Source organism: Bufo bufo, chromosome 3 (assembly GCF_905171765.1).
Source record: "Bufo bufo chromosome 3, aBufBuf1.1, whole genome shotgun sequence".
Lineage (NCBI taxonomy): Eukaryota > Metazoa > Chordata > Amphibia > Anura > Bufonidae > Bufo > Bufo bufo.
In genome coordinates, this window is record NC_053391.1 from 439,012,661 (window position 1) to 439,029,308 (window position 16,648).

The 16,648-nt window shown below is 43.6% G+C and overlaps 1 protein-coding gene across 1 annotated transcript in view; it reads right to left on the reverse strand.

The window, feature by feature from the left end:
- IL18R1 (interleukin 18 receptor 1) overlaps nt 1-15,909 on the reverse strand; it is a 47,506-nt gene extending 31,597 nt beyond the window's left edge. Inside the window, exons 1-3 of the mRNA XM_040425021.1 lie at nt 15,653-15,909; nt 15,116-15,292; nt 8,240-8,420 (exon numbers count right to left, since the gene is read on the reverse strand). Of these exons, the coding sequence (XP_040280955.1) occupies nt 8,240-8,420; nt 15,116-15,173 (239 nt within the window). The 5' untranslated portion in view covers nt 15,174-15,292; nt 15,653-15,909. The remainder of the gene's footprint in view (nt 1-8,239; nt 8,421-15,115; nt 15,293-15,652) is intronic.
- Between the last annotated feature and the right edge of the window lie 739 nt (nt 15,910-16,648).

The window sequence follows — 16,648 nt, forward strand, 5'->3', positions numbered from 1 at the left end:
TTTCCTGAGGTTCTACAATGCCCAGACAGTAGGAACACCCCACAAATGACCCCATTTCGGAAAGTAGACACCCTAAGGTATTCGCTGATGGGCATAGTGAGTTCATAGAAGTTTTTATTTTTTGTCACAAGTTAGCGGAAAATGATGTTTTTTTATTTTTTTTTACAAAGTCTCATATTTCACTAACTTGTGACAAAAAAAGCGTGAGAAGTAATTTGGAATCCAAATGCGTAAAAAATGCCCTGTGAAATCCTAAAGGTGCTCTTTAGAATTTGGGCCCCTTTGGGAACCTAGGTTGCAAAAAAGTGTCACACATGTGGTATCGCCGTACTCAGGAGAAGTAGGGCAATGTGTTTTGGGGTGTATTTTTTACATATACCCATGCTGGGTGAGAGAAATATCTCTCTAAAAGTCAACTTTTCCCATTTTTTTATACAAAGTTGTCATATGAGAGAGATATTTCTCTCACACAGCATGGGTATATGTAAAAATACACCCCAAAACACATTGCCCAACTTCTCCTGAGTAGGGCGATACCACATGTGTGACACTTTTTTGCAGCCTAGGTGCGCAAAGGGGCCCAAATTCCTTTTAGGAGGGCATTTTTAGATATTTGGATTCCAGACTTCTTCTCACGCTTTAGGGCCCCTAAAATGCCAGGGCAGTATAAATACCCCACATGTGACCCCATTTTGGAAAGAAGACACCCCAAGGAATTCCATGAGGGGCATGGCGAGTTCACAGAAGTTTTTTTTTTGGCACAAGTTAGCGGAATTATTATTTTTTTTTTCACGTCACACGGATCCGTAAAACACATACGGACGTCTGAATGGAGCCTTACAGGTGGGTGATTAATGACATGGGGGTGATCAGGGAGTCTATATGGGGTGATCAGGGGTTAATAAGGGGTTAATAAGTGATAGGGGGAGTGTAGTGTAGTGGTGTTTGGTGCTACTATACAGAGCTGCCTGTGTCCTCTGGTGGTCGATCCAACCAAAAGGGACCACCAGAGGACCAGGTAGCAGGTATATTAGACGCTGTTATCAAAACAGCGTCTAATATACCCTTCAGGGGTTAAAAAAATCGCATCTACAGCCTGCCAACGAACGATCGCCGCTGGCAGGCTGCAGATCCACTCGTTTACCTTCGGCGCGCGCGTTCACAGGAAATCTCGCCTGTCGCGAGAGGACGCGCCGGCGCGTCCAGGAGGAGATCACAGTAGTGACATTTAAAGGGTCCTCTGGGAATTAATGAAAATACTTAAATATTACATTATTATAAATATATTCTCAAATACCTCTCATTATTTATAATGGCTCGTTTTGTCTGGGGAGCAATCATCAGGAGAAACAAAATGCCCGCTGTCCCATTAGTTCACACAAAACCTGTCCTGATCACTAGAGATGACCTAGCGGTTCACCCAGCGGTCGTTTTGTGGCGAACTTTGCGCGTTCGCGATTCGCCGAATATGCGAACATATGGCGATGTCTGCCGGCGCCATATTCTTTTGCATTGCGCCGAACTTTGACCCATGACACATCCATCAGATGGGACAATACAGCCAATTGAGATGTTTCAGCACATAGACACACCCCCACCCTATAAAATAACCCAATCTGGCAGCCATTTTACATTCTGTGTTTTGCCAGTGTAGGGAGAGGTTGCTTTGTGGAGCAGGAGCAGGATGTTAGGGACACCAAACGCTAGCTAATAGGGCCACAAAAGTCCTTTTAAGGACTGGTATAGGTGTGCTATTGATAGGGGTGATATACTGAGGGGTGTGATATAGTTATAATATACTTTCTAACATAGAAAGTATATTATAGTGCATTTGTATATTATAGTGCATTTGTATTGTGCAGCAGTTGTGTGTGGTTATGCTGCGATACCGCAGCTTTATAGAGGGAGAAACGCTATTGGAACAACTAATTGCAACGGGTGTGATAGACCTGTTGCCCCCCAAAAAAAACGGATTGAGGGGTGTGATATACCTTCTTCCACAAAATATTGATTGAGGGCGGCGATATACCTGTTGCCCCAAATAAACAGCGTGGTGTGATATAAGGGCTCATGCACACGACCGTATGTCCTCTGAGACATGTGGTCCGTGAGCAGGCCATATGTCCCAGAGCGGCATACATTGTGCGCACGGGAGCACAGAGCATCATAGGTTACTATGATGCTGTGCGCATCGGGCTGCCCGCAGGGCTATTGTCCCGCACTTATAATAACATATGAGTGCAGGAAAATAGTCCCGCGGGCTTCCCGATGTGCAGAGCATCATAGTAACCTATGATGCTGTGCGCTCCCGTGCGCACGATGTATGCCGCTCTGGGACATATGGCCCGCTCACAGACCGTATGTCTCGGAGGGCATACGGTCATGTGCATGAGCGCTAACTGTTGTGGCAAAAAAAGTGATTTAGGGGTGTGATATACAGTACAGACCAAAAGTTTGGACACACCTTCTCATTCAAAGAGTTTTCTTTATTTTCATGACTATGAAGGCATCAAAACTATGAATTAACACATGTGGAATTATATACATAACAAACAAGTGTGAAACAACTGAAAATATGTCATATTCTAGGTTCTTCAAAGTAGCCACCTTTTGCTTTGATTACTGCTATGCACACTCTTGGCATTCTCTTGATGAGCTTCAAGAGGTAGTCCCCTGAAATGGTCTTCCAACAGTCTTGAAGGAGTTCCCAGAGATGCTGATCACATGTTGGCCCGTTTGCCTTTACTCTGCGGTCCAGCTCACCCCAAACCATCTAGATTGGGTTCAGGTCCGGTGACTGTGGAGGCCAGGTCATCTGGCGCAGCACCCCATCACTCTCCTTCATGGTCAAATAGCCCTTACTTTCAAAGTTTTCCCAATTTTTTCGGCTGACTGACTGATCATCATTCCTTAAAGTAATGATGACCACTCGTTTTTCTTTACTTAGCTGCTTTTTTCTTGCCATAATACAAATTCTAACAGTCTATTCAGTAGGACTATCAGCTGTGTATCCACCTAACTTCTCCTCAACGAACTGATGGTCCCAACCCCATTTATAAGGCAAGAAATCCCACTTATTACACCTGACAGGGCACACCTGTGAAGTGAAAACCATTTCAGGGGACTACCTCTTGAAGCTCATCAAGAGAATGCCAAGAGTGTGCAAAGCAGTAATCAAAGCAAAAGGTGGCTACTTTGAAGAACCTAGAATATGACATATTTTCAGTTGTTTCACACTTGTTTGTTATGTATATAATTCCACATGTGTTAATTCATAGTTTTGATGCCTTCAGTATGAATCTACAATTTTCATAGTCATGAAAATAAAGAAAACTCTTTGAATGAGAAGGTGTGTCCAAACTTTTGGTCTGTACTGTACCTGCTTCCACAAAATACTGATTAAGGGGTTCCATATACCTGTTTCCACCAAATATTGATTGAGGGGTGAGATATACATGCTTCCACAAAATACTGATAAAGGGGTTTGATATACCTGCTTCCACCAAATATTGATTGAGGGCTGCGATATACCTGCTTACACAAAATACTGATTAAGGGGTTTGATATACCTGTTTCCACCTAATTTTGATTGAGGCCTGCAATATACCTGCTTCCACAAATACTGCTCTTCTCTAGGGACTAAGGCACAGGGTCATTTTGAAAATGACATGCAGAGGAAGAGGCAGGCTGTTCCGCAGGGGTAGTAGGGGTCGGGCAGGTGCACCAGGCCGGAGCCTAAGTGGGAAGTTGGAGAAGGCGCGTGCGATTACTTCAAAGGGCGCACCAGAGTTGGTTGAGTGGCTCACTCAGCCTTCTGCTTCTGCATCCTCCTCATCCTCTGTAACTGCACCCTCCTCATTCTCTGCTGTGTGCACCCCCAAATACACCACCACCACCACCATAGCCCCTCCCATCGAGTCAGAGGAATTATTTTCCCATCCATTCCCAGACCTTACCGATGCGCAGCCATTCTTGACATCGGATGAGGTAGAGGAGGTAGCAACGGTCAACACCCAGCGGTCTGACGACAGTACCCAGATAAGCCCAAGGAAGGAGGTCCCCGCTGTTGCTGCCTACTCAGAGATCTCAAATGTCAGTGGTGGTGAAGGTGACGATGATGACGTGTCGATGGATGTCACGTGGGTGCCCACAAGAGAGGAAGAGGAGGAGATTCAGAGGGAGAGATGGAGCAGCAGATAGGGAGGAAAAGGAGGAGAAGCAGGCAGAGCTCGCAGGGCACAGTAGGCAAAAAGCAGACTGCAAATGTATCTGGAGCGAGCCATCCACCATGCACGGTCACTTCTGGCGCTCCCAGGACACTGGTACATGGCTCGGCAGTGTGGGCTTTTTTTAACGTGTCAGCTGCTGACAATAGTGTTGCCATCTGCAGCATGTGCTGTCAACCATAAGTCGCGGTAAGCCCAACACTCGCCTAGGGATGACCGCCTTAAGAAGGCACCTGGCCTCCCATCACCAAAGCCAGTGGGAGCAACGCCGTCAGAACCCACAAAGCCACACTCCCGGCGCTCCACGTCCTGCCTCTTCTTCTTCTCCTCCAATTTGCCCTCAACTCCACCTTCCACCGTGCCATCATCGTGTTCATCTGGCAGAAGACAGGCTTCCGTGGCCAAAATGTTCGAGCGTTAAAAAGTTGAGGACGCCGGATAACCCTCTTTCCCAACGGCTGACCGCTGGCTTATCGGAACTGCTAGCCCGCCAACATCTGGCATATAAACTGGTGGACTCGGAGGCCTTTAGAAAATTTGTGGCCATTGGCACACCACAATGGAATGTCCCAGGAAGGAAATATTTCTCCCAGAAGGGCATCCCAGAGCTATATGGCCACGTTCAGTAGCAAGTGAATATATCTCTGGCACACAGTGTCGGTGCCAAGATACATCTGACCACAGACATGTGGTCCAGCAAACACGGGCAGGGAAGGTACATAACTTTTACTGCCCACTGGTTGAACCTTCTGACGGCCGTCAAGCATGTAACCCGTGGTTCCCATGTGGATTTGGTGTTACCGCCAAGGATTGCATGCAGGCCTGCCTCTTCTTCTCCTCCTCCTACTCCATCCTTCGTCTGCTCCTCGGCTGACTCCTCCTTTTCCACTGCTACCGCCTCTTCCGCGCACCCTCCAAGCTCCCCAGAACCTATTCGACATCCCAAGTGAGACGTTGCCATGCTGTGCTGCAGCTGTTGTGCCTGGAAGCCAAGAGCCACACCAGGCCTGCACTGCTTTCAGCTCTGAGGTCACAGGCCGGTCCAGTGGCTAACCCCGCTCAATTTGACAGTTGGTAAAGTGGTGTGCGAAACAGACAAATATGCATGGCACACTGAACTTAGTCGTGCAGCGAATCGTTGCCAAATACCCCGGGGTCCAGGACGTCTTGCGGCAGGCCAGGAAAATCTCTGGCCATTTTAGAACATCTTACACGGCCATGGCTCACCTTGCTGAGGATCAGCGGCGACACCACTTGCCTGTCAGACGTCTGAATTGTGACAGCCCGACTGGAACTTCACCTTGTATATGCGTGATAGGCTGCTCCAGCAGCAACGTGCCGTTAATGACTACCTATACGAACTCTGCGTCAGGACAGGGTCTGGGGAGCTTGGTTTCTTTCCACCGTGCCAGTGGCTGCTCATGTGCGATGCATGCAGACTTCTGCGGCCATTAGATGAGATTACCAAACTGGTCAGTCACAGCCAGGGCGCCATCAGTGGCATCGTAACTTACACCTTCTTTCTGGAGTGTGCATTGCGTCGTGTCATTGATCAAGCTGTCGTGGAGCAGAAGCTGGAAGATGAGGAAGTCGCAATGCTGAATGAATTCTCAGGGGGGGCTACTCCATCTGAGACAAATCAGCAGGAGTCTGAAGAGGAGTCAGAGGAGGATGGTGGCTGGGGGGAGGAGGAGCAAGAAGAGCAGGGTTTGAGGGGGACTTTTCGTGGATCAATAGTTTTGTCCGTGGCTGGGGGGAGGAGACCGAGGACGACATTCTCCTGGGCGATGAGCAGGAGCCAGGGCGCTCCACCGCTTCCAATTTAGTGCAAATGGGGGCCTTCATGCTCCAGTGTTTGAAAAGGGACCCCTGTATAAAAAGCATAAAGGGCAAGGACCAGTACTGGGTGGCAACGTACTTAGACCCCCGGTACAAACACAAAATGGCAGACATGTTACCAGCATCACAGATGGCTGGCAGAATTCAGCATTTCCAGGCCTTGCTGCGAGAGAAGCTGCATTCTGCTGTTGCGGGCACTGGCAGAGGAATTTCCACCCACAGCGAAACAGGTGTGGGTACCAATCCTACCACACTTGCAAGAAGAGGGCGGTTTGAAGATGTGTTGGTCACTTCGGATATGAGATCATTCTTGCAGCCAACCCATCGACAGCCGCCCTCTGGATCCAGCCTCAGGGAACGCCTAGACCAACAGGTGTCCGACTACAACGAGTTAACAGGCGATGTGGACGTTCTGAGGAACCCTTGGACTAGTGGGCATGCAGGCTTGACCTGTGGTCAGAGCTGGCACAATTTGCCATGGAACTCTTGGCTTGCCCCTCGTCAAGTGTCCTGTCCAAAATGAAGTTCAGCGCATCAGGGGGGATAGTGACCGATAAGCGCACTCACCTAGCTCACGACAGTGTGGACTAGCTCACATTTTAAAAATGAATGAGGCATGGATCTCGGAGGAATTCAACACCTGTGACGACCACGTGTAATTGAATATCCTGTCAGCCCACACATATCCGTCACCACCCAGAACCAAGAATGGTCCTTGTCTTATGTATATACAGCTGCATAAAAGGCCTTTTCTGTCAGGTGAATGCCTAATTTTTGGGGCCTGTACTCCAGTGGCCTACAGTAAAAAAATTTATGCCAATGACCCCCCCTCTGGTATGTCACTATCTATGTTGTGGGACTATTTGTGCACTTCTAGTAAGTATGTGGTGGCTGCAAATATGACGTGAAGGTTTTTCAGGTTCGACTGCCATTAAAGTTAATGGGGTCCGCCGCGAACGAGTGGTTCGCAAACATTTGATCGCGAACACGCGTTTGCAAACCCTCCAGGGCCGATGTTCGGCCATCACTACTGATCACACATAAGGACAAGTTACTTTACAACACTAAGATAAAGAGCTGCCTCATCCTTCTCTCTACTTGTCAGGGGTTATGATCCCTGAATACAGATAAGAATTTTAGCTGAATCTCTGGGGAATTTAGTTAATGAGGAAACAAGTACAGAGAGGATGGACAGGACAGACTGTGGTAATGGAGACTGTACACAAGTGCTGCTACTCATTAGCCACACCTCACTCTCCTCTTATGTTTCCTAATCATCTCCATTCCCAAAGAGATTCACCTGTATTCAGGATCATGATTCCTGACAAGCAGAGCGGGGGATGAGGCAGCACTTATGGCTCATTGTGGTGAAGTACTGTAACTTGTTCTGCTATGTGATTATGACAGATTTTGTGTGTACTGATAGGATGGCGGCCATTTTATTTCTCCTAATGATTGCTCCCTAGACAAAACAAGCCATTCTAAGTAATGAAAGGTATTTGTGAATATATTTAAATAAAATAATTTTAAAGTATTTTCATATTTTTTTTATTCCTAGAGAACCCCTTTAATTATCACTGATTTGTGGAATGTAAAGAATCTTTTAGGCTGCCCTCACATGTGGTGGAAAATTCCACCAGAAAATCTGTAACATCAAGACTTCCCGCATGTTATCCTATAGGCATGAAAATTGTCTATCCTTGCGTTGTGCTGTGAAATTTACATTCCGCAGTGTAAATAATGTTGTGTTATGATTTTTCCTGTACGAGCATCTCTCCAATCAATTCCATGTGAAATTGTTTCTGCAGTGGAAAACGGTGCGGAAAAATCTGCAACAAAATAAGCACTGATTTCGCTGCAGATTTTTCCACAGCATTTTCCACTGCAGAATAACTAATGGAAAGATTTTTTATACAGGAAATCTGCAACAAAATCCGCACCATAATTCATACCAACAAATACACAACTTTGTAAAAATCTGCACCCTTAGAAATGTAAACCAATTTAGCACCGTCAGAGGTGTGTAGAAGAGGTTTACTCCCCTACTCCATTTGAGAACACATGCATGCTCAGCCAAGCATGCAAATGAATGTAGAAGTTGGAAGGAATGGCTGTCGGCTATTGAGGTGTGCGTCCAAGCTTTAGTCTATTAACATAGCAAATGGTTCACTTACTGCACTGCACAGAAATATTGCACAGATTGATTTGATAACGGCCACAGTTCAGGTAGGTGTCTTTGTCTTATGTCATCAGAAATATTCGCTTTATCTTTTGGTAATGATGAATCCATATTTGTGTAGTTGTTCCTAGGACAATGACCAAGGCACTCATCATCCTCAACATACTGCAGAACAGCTAGAAAAAAACCCACAAATTAAACAAAAAAAAAGAGACATCAAATCCATTTAAAAAAATAATATTGGATATGGCCAACAGGATTCAACCATTTTGCAGATCTCATCTCAAGTAAAATGTAAGGTAGCATTCACAGAACCATATGATTTTTTTTGTAGTCCGCAAAAAATATGGATGAAGTCCGTATTGCATCCATTTTTTTTGCGGAATTATTGTAACAATGCCTATTCTTGCCTGCAAAATGGATAAGAATAAGACACGTTCTGTTTTGTGGGGCTGCAGAACATACATACAGATGTGGACAGGACACAGTTTGCTGACTGTTTTTTTAAATTTGTAGATCGATTGAGATGAATGGGTCCGTGTGCGTTCCGCAAAAAAATTTAGGTTGGATGCGGAGCAAAACTACAGTTGTGTGAATGGGGCCTAAGGATAAGTACAATTAAGGGCAGATTTACACAGTTTTTTAAAGGAGATTTCAAGGCAGATTTCCTAGTAGGATTTTCAGCCAAAGCCGGAAGTGAATTTGAAAGCAATCGGAAATATAAATACAGGACTTAGGCCCCTTTCACACGGGCGAGTATTCCGCGCGGATGCGATGCGTGAGTTATTGCACCCGCACTGAATACCGACCCATTCATTTCTATGGGGCTGTTCACATGAGCGGTGATTTTCACGCATCACTTGTGCGTTGCGTGAAAATCGCAGCATGCTCTATATTCTGCGTTTTTCATGCAACGCAGGCCCCATAGAAGTGAATGGGGTTGCGTGAAAATCGCAAGTATCCGCAAGCAAGTGCGGATGCGGTGCGATTTTCACGCACGGTTGCTAGGAGACGATCGGGATGGAGACCCGATCATTATTATTTTCCCTTAAAACATGGTTATAAGGGAAAATAATAGCATTCTGAATACAGAATGCATAGTAAAATAGCGCTGGAGGGGTTAAAAAATAATAATAATAATTTAACTCACCTTAGTCCACTTGATCGCGATGCCCGGCATCTCCTTCTGTCTCCTTTACTGAACAGGACCTGTGGTGAGCATTCATTACAGGTCAAGGACCTGTGGTGACGTCACTCCGGTCATCACATGATCCATCACATGATCTTTTACCATGGTGATGGATCATGTGATGACCGGAGTGACGTCACCACAGGTCCTTGACCTGTAATGAATGCTCACCACAGGTCCTGTTCAGTAAAGGAGACAGAAGGAGATGCCGGGCATCGCTATCAAGTGGACTAAGGTGAGTTAAATTATTTTTTATTTTATTTTTGACCCCTCTAGTGCTATTTTACTATGCATTCTGTATTCAGAATGCTATTATTTTCCCTTAGAACTATGTTATAAGGGGAAATAATACAATCTACAGAACACCTAACCCAAGCCCGAACTTCTGTGAAGAAGTTCGGGTTTGGGTACCAAACATGCGTGATTTTTCTCACGCGAGTGCAAAACGCATTACGCAAAACGCGGGTGTTCCAGTAACGTACCCGCACATTTTCCTGCAACGCCCGTGTGAAAGAGGCCTTATACTTCGCCTTCCTGCTGGATCCATATCTCGCTTTTACACAAAAAAAAATAGGAAAATGCAGGAAAATGTCTCAAAACCGCCTCCAAAAAACTATGTGTGACCCTATCCTGAAGATATGAGGATGAGCAAGGATTATGGGTGGTTGGGTAGGTGTTAGGCCCCTTACAGACGAGCGTGTGTCACGCTGCGAGTCCGCAGCGCAGCTCCCGGCCTGACCTCCCAGCAGTGACGGGGTCACATAGCTTTATATTGATTTATGATGCTGTGTAACCTTTACAGTTCTGGAATGTATTAGAGGACAGTGACATAATGTTGCCAGTGTTATCCAATACATTCCAGAACTATAATGGTTACGTAGCATCATAAATCAATATAATGATGCGCTTGCGCTGCAGACTCGCAGTGTGACACACACTCGTCTGCAAGGGGCCTTATACAGTTAAAGGTTGTGCACATTTGGAGGATTTAGGCAAACTCCCCTCCCTACCTGAGCAGACTTGCGAAGGGAAGCATACATGCCTGCCTCCTCATGCTGCCATCTTTCATTTATCAATCTGCTCATGTTCTGCTCTATAACATGCTGCCGGCAGATTATACTGCATCGGTGACAGGTTGTCTTTCAGGGAGCATTTATAACAAAACAGGAGGACAGAAGGCTATGAATGAGCTTTCAATTTCTCTTACAGATTTCTCTGAATAGAGGATAGACCAGTCTGCAGTGAGCAAATCTACAATGCTTCGTAATTGCTGCCAGGTTATATCCGGTATTCCAAGGTGGAAATAAGAATCTGTGCTTTAAATTGAATGCATCCCTCACGGTGCCAGAATTGCTTTTTTTTGCAACCTCACTTCCAAAGAAAAATTAAATAAAATGCAATCAGAATTTTATATGAACCCCCAGTAAAAACGACTTATCTCCCGCAGGTCTGTAAAAAATGATTGCTCTCAAAATATGGTGACATTTCTTATTTAAGAAAAAAGTGTTTTTATTTTCCAAAAGTTAAAAAAGGGTTATATAAATTTTGTATTGCTGTTATCATACTTTGCCCCGAATAATTCACCTTTATTGATTAAAAAAAAATCCCAAAAATTACAGAAAATATCACAATTTTTAAAATTTGGATTAGGCCTCCTGCACACGAAAGTTTTTTTCCCCTTATACGTTCTGTTTTTTTGCGTTCCGTATATGGAACCATTCATTTCAATGGATCCTCAAAAAAAACGGAAGGTACTCCGTATGCCTTCCATTTCCGTATTTCTGTTCAAACATAGAACATGTCCTAATATTGTCCGCATAACGGACAAGGATAGGACTGTACTATTAGGCTCCATTCACACATCCGCAAATGGGTCCGCATCCGTTCCCCATTCTCTATGGGGATGGAATGGATGTGAAGAGCACACTATGTTCTTTCCGCATCCGCATTTCCGGAACGCGCCCCCTATCTTCCGGTCTGCAGCTCCTGAAAAAAATAGAACATATCCTATTCTTGTCCGCAATTGCGGACAAGAATAGGCATTTCTATGGGGCCACGGCCAGGTGTATTGCGGATCCGCAAATGTTCTGTTCCGCAAAAAACGGAATGCACATGAATGTCATCTGTATTTTTTGCGGATCCGTTTTTTGCGGACCGCAAAATACTGAAAAAGCCATACGGTCGTGTGAATGAGGCCTTACTCTGATTTTAAGCCCTCTTGCACATGACCGTATGCCCTCCGAGATATACGGTCCGTGAGCGGGCCATATGTCCCAGAGGGGCATTGATTGTGCACATAGGAGCACACACACAGCATCATAGAATGATGCTGTGCACGTCGGGCCGCCCGCGGAACTATTGTCCCGCACTCATATGATTTAAGGAGTGCAGGACGATACCACCGCGGGCGGCCCGACGTCCACAGCATCGTTCTAACCTATGAGGCTGTGTGCTCCCGTGCGCATGATCAATGCCGCTCTGGAACATATTGCCTGCTCACGGACCTTATATCTCAGACGGTCATGTGCAAGAGGCCTAAGGCAGATAGGGATACATCATAAAAGAGTTATTACTTAAAATTACATTTACAAAATGATGAAATGTAATCTTTTAGGATCTTATAAGCAAATTTTAACATTTTTAAGAAAATTTCCGAAACCACTTTTTTAAGGATCATTTATTTCAGTTACAAAGTCACTTTGTGGGGCTTACATAGTGTAAACCACCTGTAAATGACCCCATTGTAGAAACTAAACCCCTAAAGTTATTCAAAACTGATTTTACAAACTTTGTTAACCCTTTGGCTTCTTTCACACGAGCGTGATGGATTAGGTCCATAAGCGTTCAGTGAAACTCGCACCATTTTGCAAGCAAGTTCAGTCAGTTTTGTCTGCGATGGCGTTCAGTTGTTCAGTTTTCATGCGATTTTCACACGCGTGATAAAAAACTGAAGGTTTACAAACAACATCTTTTAGCAGCCATCAGTGAAAAACGCATTGCATCTGCACTTGCTTGCGGATACAATGTGTTTTTCACTGAAGCCCCATTCACTTCTATAGGGCCAGGGCTGCGTGAAAAACGCAGAATATGGCCTCATACACACGACAGTGTTTTTTCACTGTCAGTGATTTGGCTTCAGTGGTCCGTGTCCGATTTTGCTTCAGTTGTGTTTCCTTGTGTTTTTTTTTTTTTGTCTGACAGGGGGGGGGAAAAAGGAAGGTTAATGAAAAGTGTAATTTTATTGGTCTTGTAGGAAAAAAAACGGACACGGACGACATACCAGTTGTGCATCCGTTTTTTTTGACGGACCCATTGACTTGAATGGGTCCGTCCTCAGTTTTCCAATGACAAGAATAGGACAGGTTATATTTTTTTGACGGACTGGAATCACAGATGCGGAGAAAAAACGGAGGACTATCAGTTTTTTTTCACAGCTCCATAGAAATGAATGGGTCCTCCGCTAAACTGTGAAAAATGACGGAACGGACGCACACAACCATGTGTGCATGAGGCCTATAGAACATGCTGCGTTTTTCCCGCAACGCATAACTGATGCGTGAAAAAAAAACGCTCATGTACACAGACCCATAGAAATGAATGGGTCAGGATTCAGTGCGGGTGCTATGCGTTCACGTCACGCATTGCACCCGCGCGGAAAACTCGCTCGTGTGAAAGGGGCCTTTAGGTGTTCCACAAGAATTAAAGGGAAAAGGAGATTACATTTTTAAATTGAACTTTTTTGGCAGATTTGCCATTTTAATTAAATTTTCCTGTAACACCAAGGGTAAAAAAAAAACTCTATATTTATTACCCCGATTCTGCAGTTTACAGAAACACCCCACATGTGGTCGTAAACTGCTGTATGGGCACACGGCAGGGCGCAGAAGAAAAGGAGCGGCATATGGATTTTGGAGGGCAGATTGCCATATGACATTTAAAGACCCCCTGATGCACCCCAAGAGTAGAAACTTTAAAAAAGTGACCCCATTTTGGAAATTATAGGATAATGTGACAATTGGTACTATTTTGGGGTACATATGATTTTTGATTGCTGTATATTAAGCTTTTTGTGATGCAAGATTACAAAAAAAAGTGCTGTTTTGGCACAGTTAAATTTTTTTTACAGTGTTCATCTGACAGGTTAGATCATGTGCTATTTACAGCAGGTTGTTTTGGACATGTCGATTAGAGATGAGCGAATTTCCGCTTATGAAATTCATTCACACTTCGTTTGTTGGTTAAAGGTGAATTGCGTTATGTATTCCATTACCACGGACCATAACGCAATTCTATGATGGAATGCATAACCGAATGCCTCTGAAGGCATTCCGTTATGCATTCCGTCATAGTATTGCAATATGGTCCGTGGTAACGGAATCCATAACACAATTCACCTTTAACCAACAAACGAAGTGTGAATGAATTTCAAATTATGAAATTCGCTCATCTCTAGTAACGATATCAAACATGTCTACTTTTATTTTTCATTCAGTTTTACATAATAAAGCATTTTTGAAAAAGAAATATCATGTTTTCTGTCTCCTTTTCTGAAAGCCATATTGTTTTTATTTTTCTAGCGATCTAATGTAGGAGCTCAGTTTTTGCGGCATGAGGTGATACCTAATTGTATGTGTTGTTGTTTTTTTTCTTTTATATTTTGGTTTTAGACAATAAAAGCATTTTTTTAAATAAAAAAGATGTTTTAATTGTTTCCATTTTCTGAAAGACATATCTTTTTATTTTTTTTTGGGTCTCATTTTTTGCGGGTACATATGACTTTTTGATCGCTTGGTATTACACTTTTTGCGATGTAAGGTGACAAAAAATGGCTTTTTTTGGCACAGCTTTTTTTTTACATCGTTGGCCAGACGGGGTGGATCATGTGATATTTTTTTATAGAGCAGGTTGTCACGGACACAGTCTTTTTTTTCCCTCTATTTTTTACAGGATAGGTAATCAATATCTGATCGGCGGGTGTCTGATACCCAAGCCAATCAGCTGTTTGAAGAGGAGGTGGCGCTCCATGTGAGCGCCGTTTCTGCTTCATTACACTACGCGTCATCTCCTCTGGATCGGTGGCATAGTGTAATTACAAGTATTCGCTGCATTCAAGTAAATGGAGTGAGTGCTCGTCATTACACTGCACTTCCGAGACGACGGGTAGTGTAATGAAGAGGGAGTAGCCCTCGCATGGCGCACCGCCTCATCTTCAAACAGCTTATTGGCGAGGGGTTTCCGGGTGTCGGACATCCGCCGATCAAATATTAATACATAAATTATAATTATAAATATAAACAGGCTGAACAACCCCTTTAAGGCTAAAATGAGTTAAGTCAATCAGAGTTTAAAATGTGAGGAGGGGGAATTGGGGAATGAAATAATCTGCACTACAGAATTATCTAACACAGGGATGCCCAACTTGCGGCCCTCCAGCTGTTGCAAGACTACAATTCCCAGCATGCCTGCACAGCCTACAACTATTAGAGCATGCTGGGAGTTGCAGTTTTACAAAAGCTGGAGGGCCGCAGGTTGAGTATCCCTGATCTAACAGATCCCATATTAATTGCATCTCTGTTAATATGATGTTAAATAACTTCACTGTAATGTTGCTCTATATCAGACATTCAAGTATCCATACTTTTTGGTAAACCATATGCAAAAAGAAAGATAAACATGACTTACCTAATTTCAGCAAATACACAAGAACAAAAAAGAAGCTTCCTACTCCTGCTTCATACATTATATTATGCGAACAGAGTCAGTGATTTGGACGGTGATCTCTGCTTCAGGCTGATCACTGTGGAATTCAGTCTTCTCTGGTGTTGTAATGGTTTCCGGTTCAATCTCAAGGTATAGATTCTGCACATACTTAAGGAAGCACTTACGTAACCACTGCTGCTGACACTTGTAATGTGGAGCAACACTATTTTTTTTTACTGTGGGGATTTTTCTGTTAAACAGGATGAAACTAAGCAGTTTACATATAGTATATTCTATGCTGTGATTCATCTGTAATTTCCCAAGGGTTACTACTAATACAGCTATACCAAGAGATTGTATTAATGTGGTTTTAAAGGTACACATCTGCTCTTAAACCATAGGAAGAAATCCATTTTACAATTTCCTGTCTAGTTTCCATTAGGCAGTTATTTTTAGGGGTTTTCTAGCTTTAGGGAAAGAAAACTTATATCACAAAGTATCAAATAAATACCTACTCACCTTTTAAATCTTCCACCACTCCAATGCTGAAGTCCATAGTCCCTCACCAGCAAATTGGATGTTGACACATGGGGACCAGAGTCTGACGGTGGGGGAGAGAAGAAGCCAGAACCAAGTAGTAGGGAGCAGGTAAGTATGTTTACCTCCACAGGTCTGGCGACATGTCGGGATCTGCCCAATAGGCCCCTGAAGATGAAAAACCCCTTTAATCTGCATTGTCCTTATTTTATTAGGGGAAAGGCACCCTGGCAGTGAACTGAAGCTTATATATGTAGAAAAGATTTCACATTTTACTTTCTGTGTTGCTCCTCCTTTTCGTTTGTCTGACATGAGCTAATTTATACACAACATTCCAAGTATACAACAATGACATCTACAGGCTAAACAGTTTAGTGCATTGCAATAAATTTAACCCTTTCAAGTGCAGTTTTTTTTTTTTGCGTTTTCATTTTGTGCTCGCTGCATTCCCAGAGCCATAACTTTTTTTATTTGTCTGTTCACATAGCCATATGGGGGCTTTTTTTTGCGGGACAATTGTACTTTCCAACGCTAACATTTAATATAGCATATGATGTAGTGGGAAGCAGGAAAAAAATTCCAAATGGGGTAAAATTGCAAAAAAAAAAAAAAGGAATTTCACCACAGTTTTATGGTTTTTTTATTTACGACTTTCGATGTGCGATAAAACCAACCAGTTACTTTTATTCTACAGGTCAGTACAAATCTGGTGATACCTTATAGTATAGTTTTTCTTGCGTTTTGAAAAAAATTAAAAAGTGGGAAAAAAATCATTTAAATTTTTTTGTTGCCATATTTCTACCCCTATAATTTTTTTGTAATTATGTGTACAGAGCTGTATGGGGGCTTATTTGTTGCGGGGCGATCTGAACTTTTCATTGATACCATTCTGGGGTGTGTATGACTTTTTGATCACTTTTTATTACATTTTTTTGTAGAAAATGAAGCGACCAAAAACAGCGAATCGGCCATTTGGAT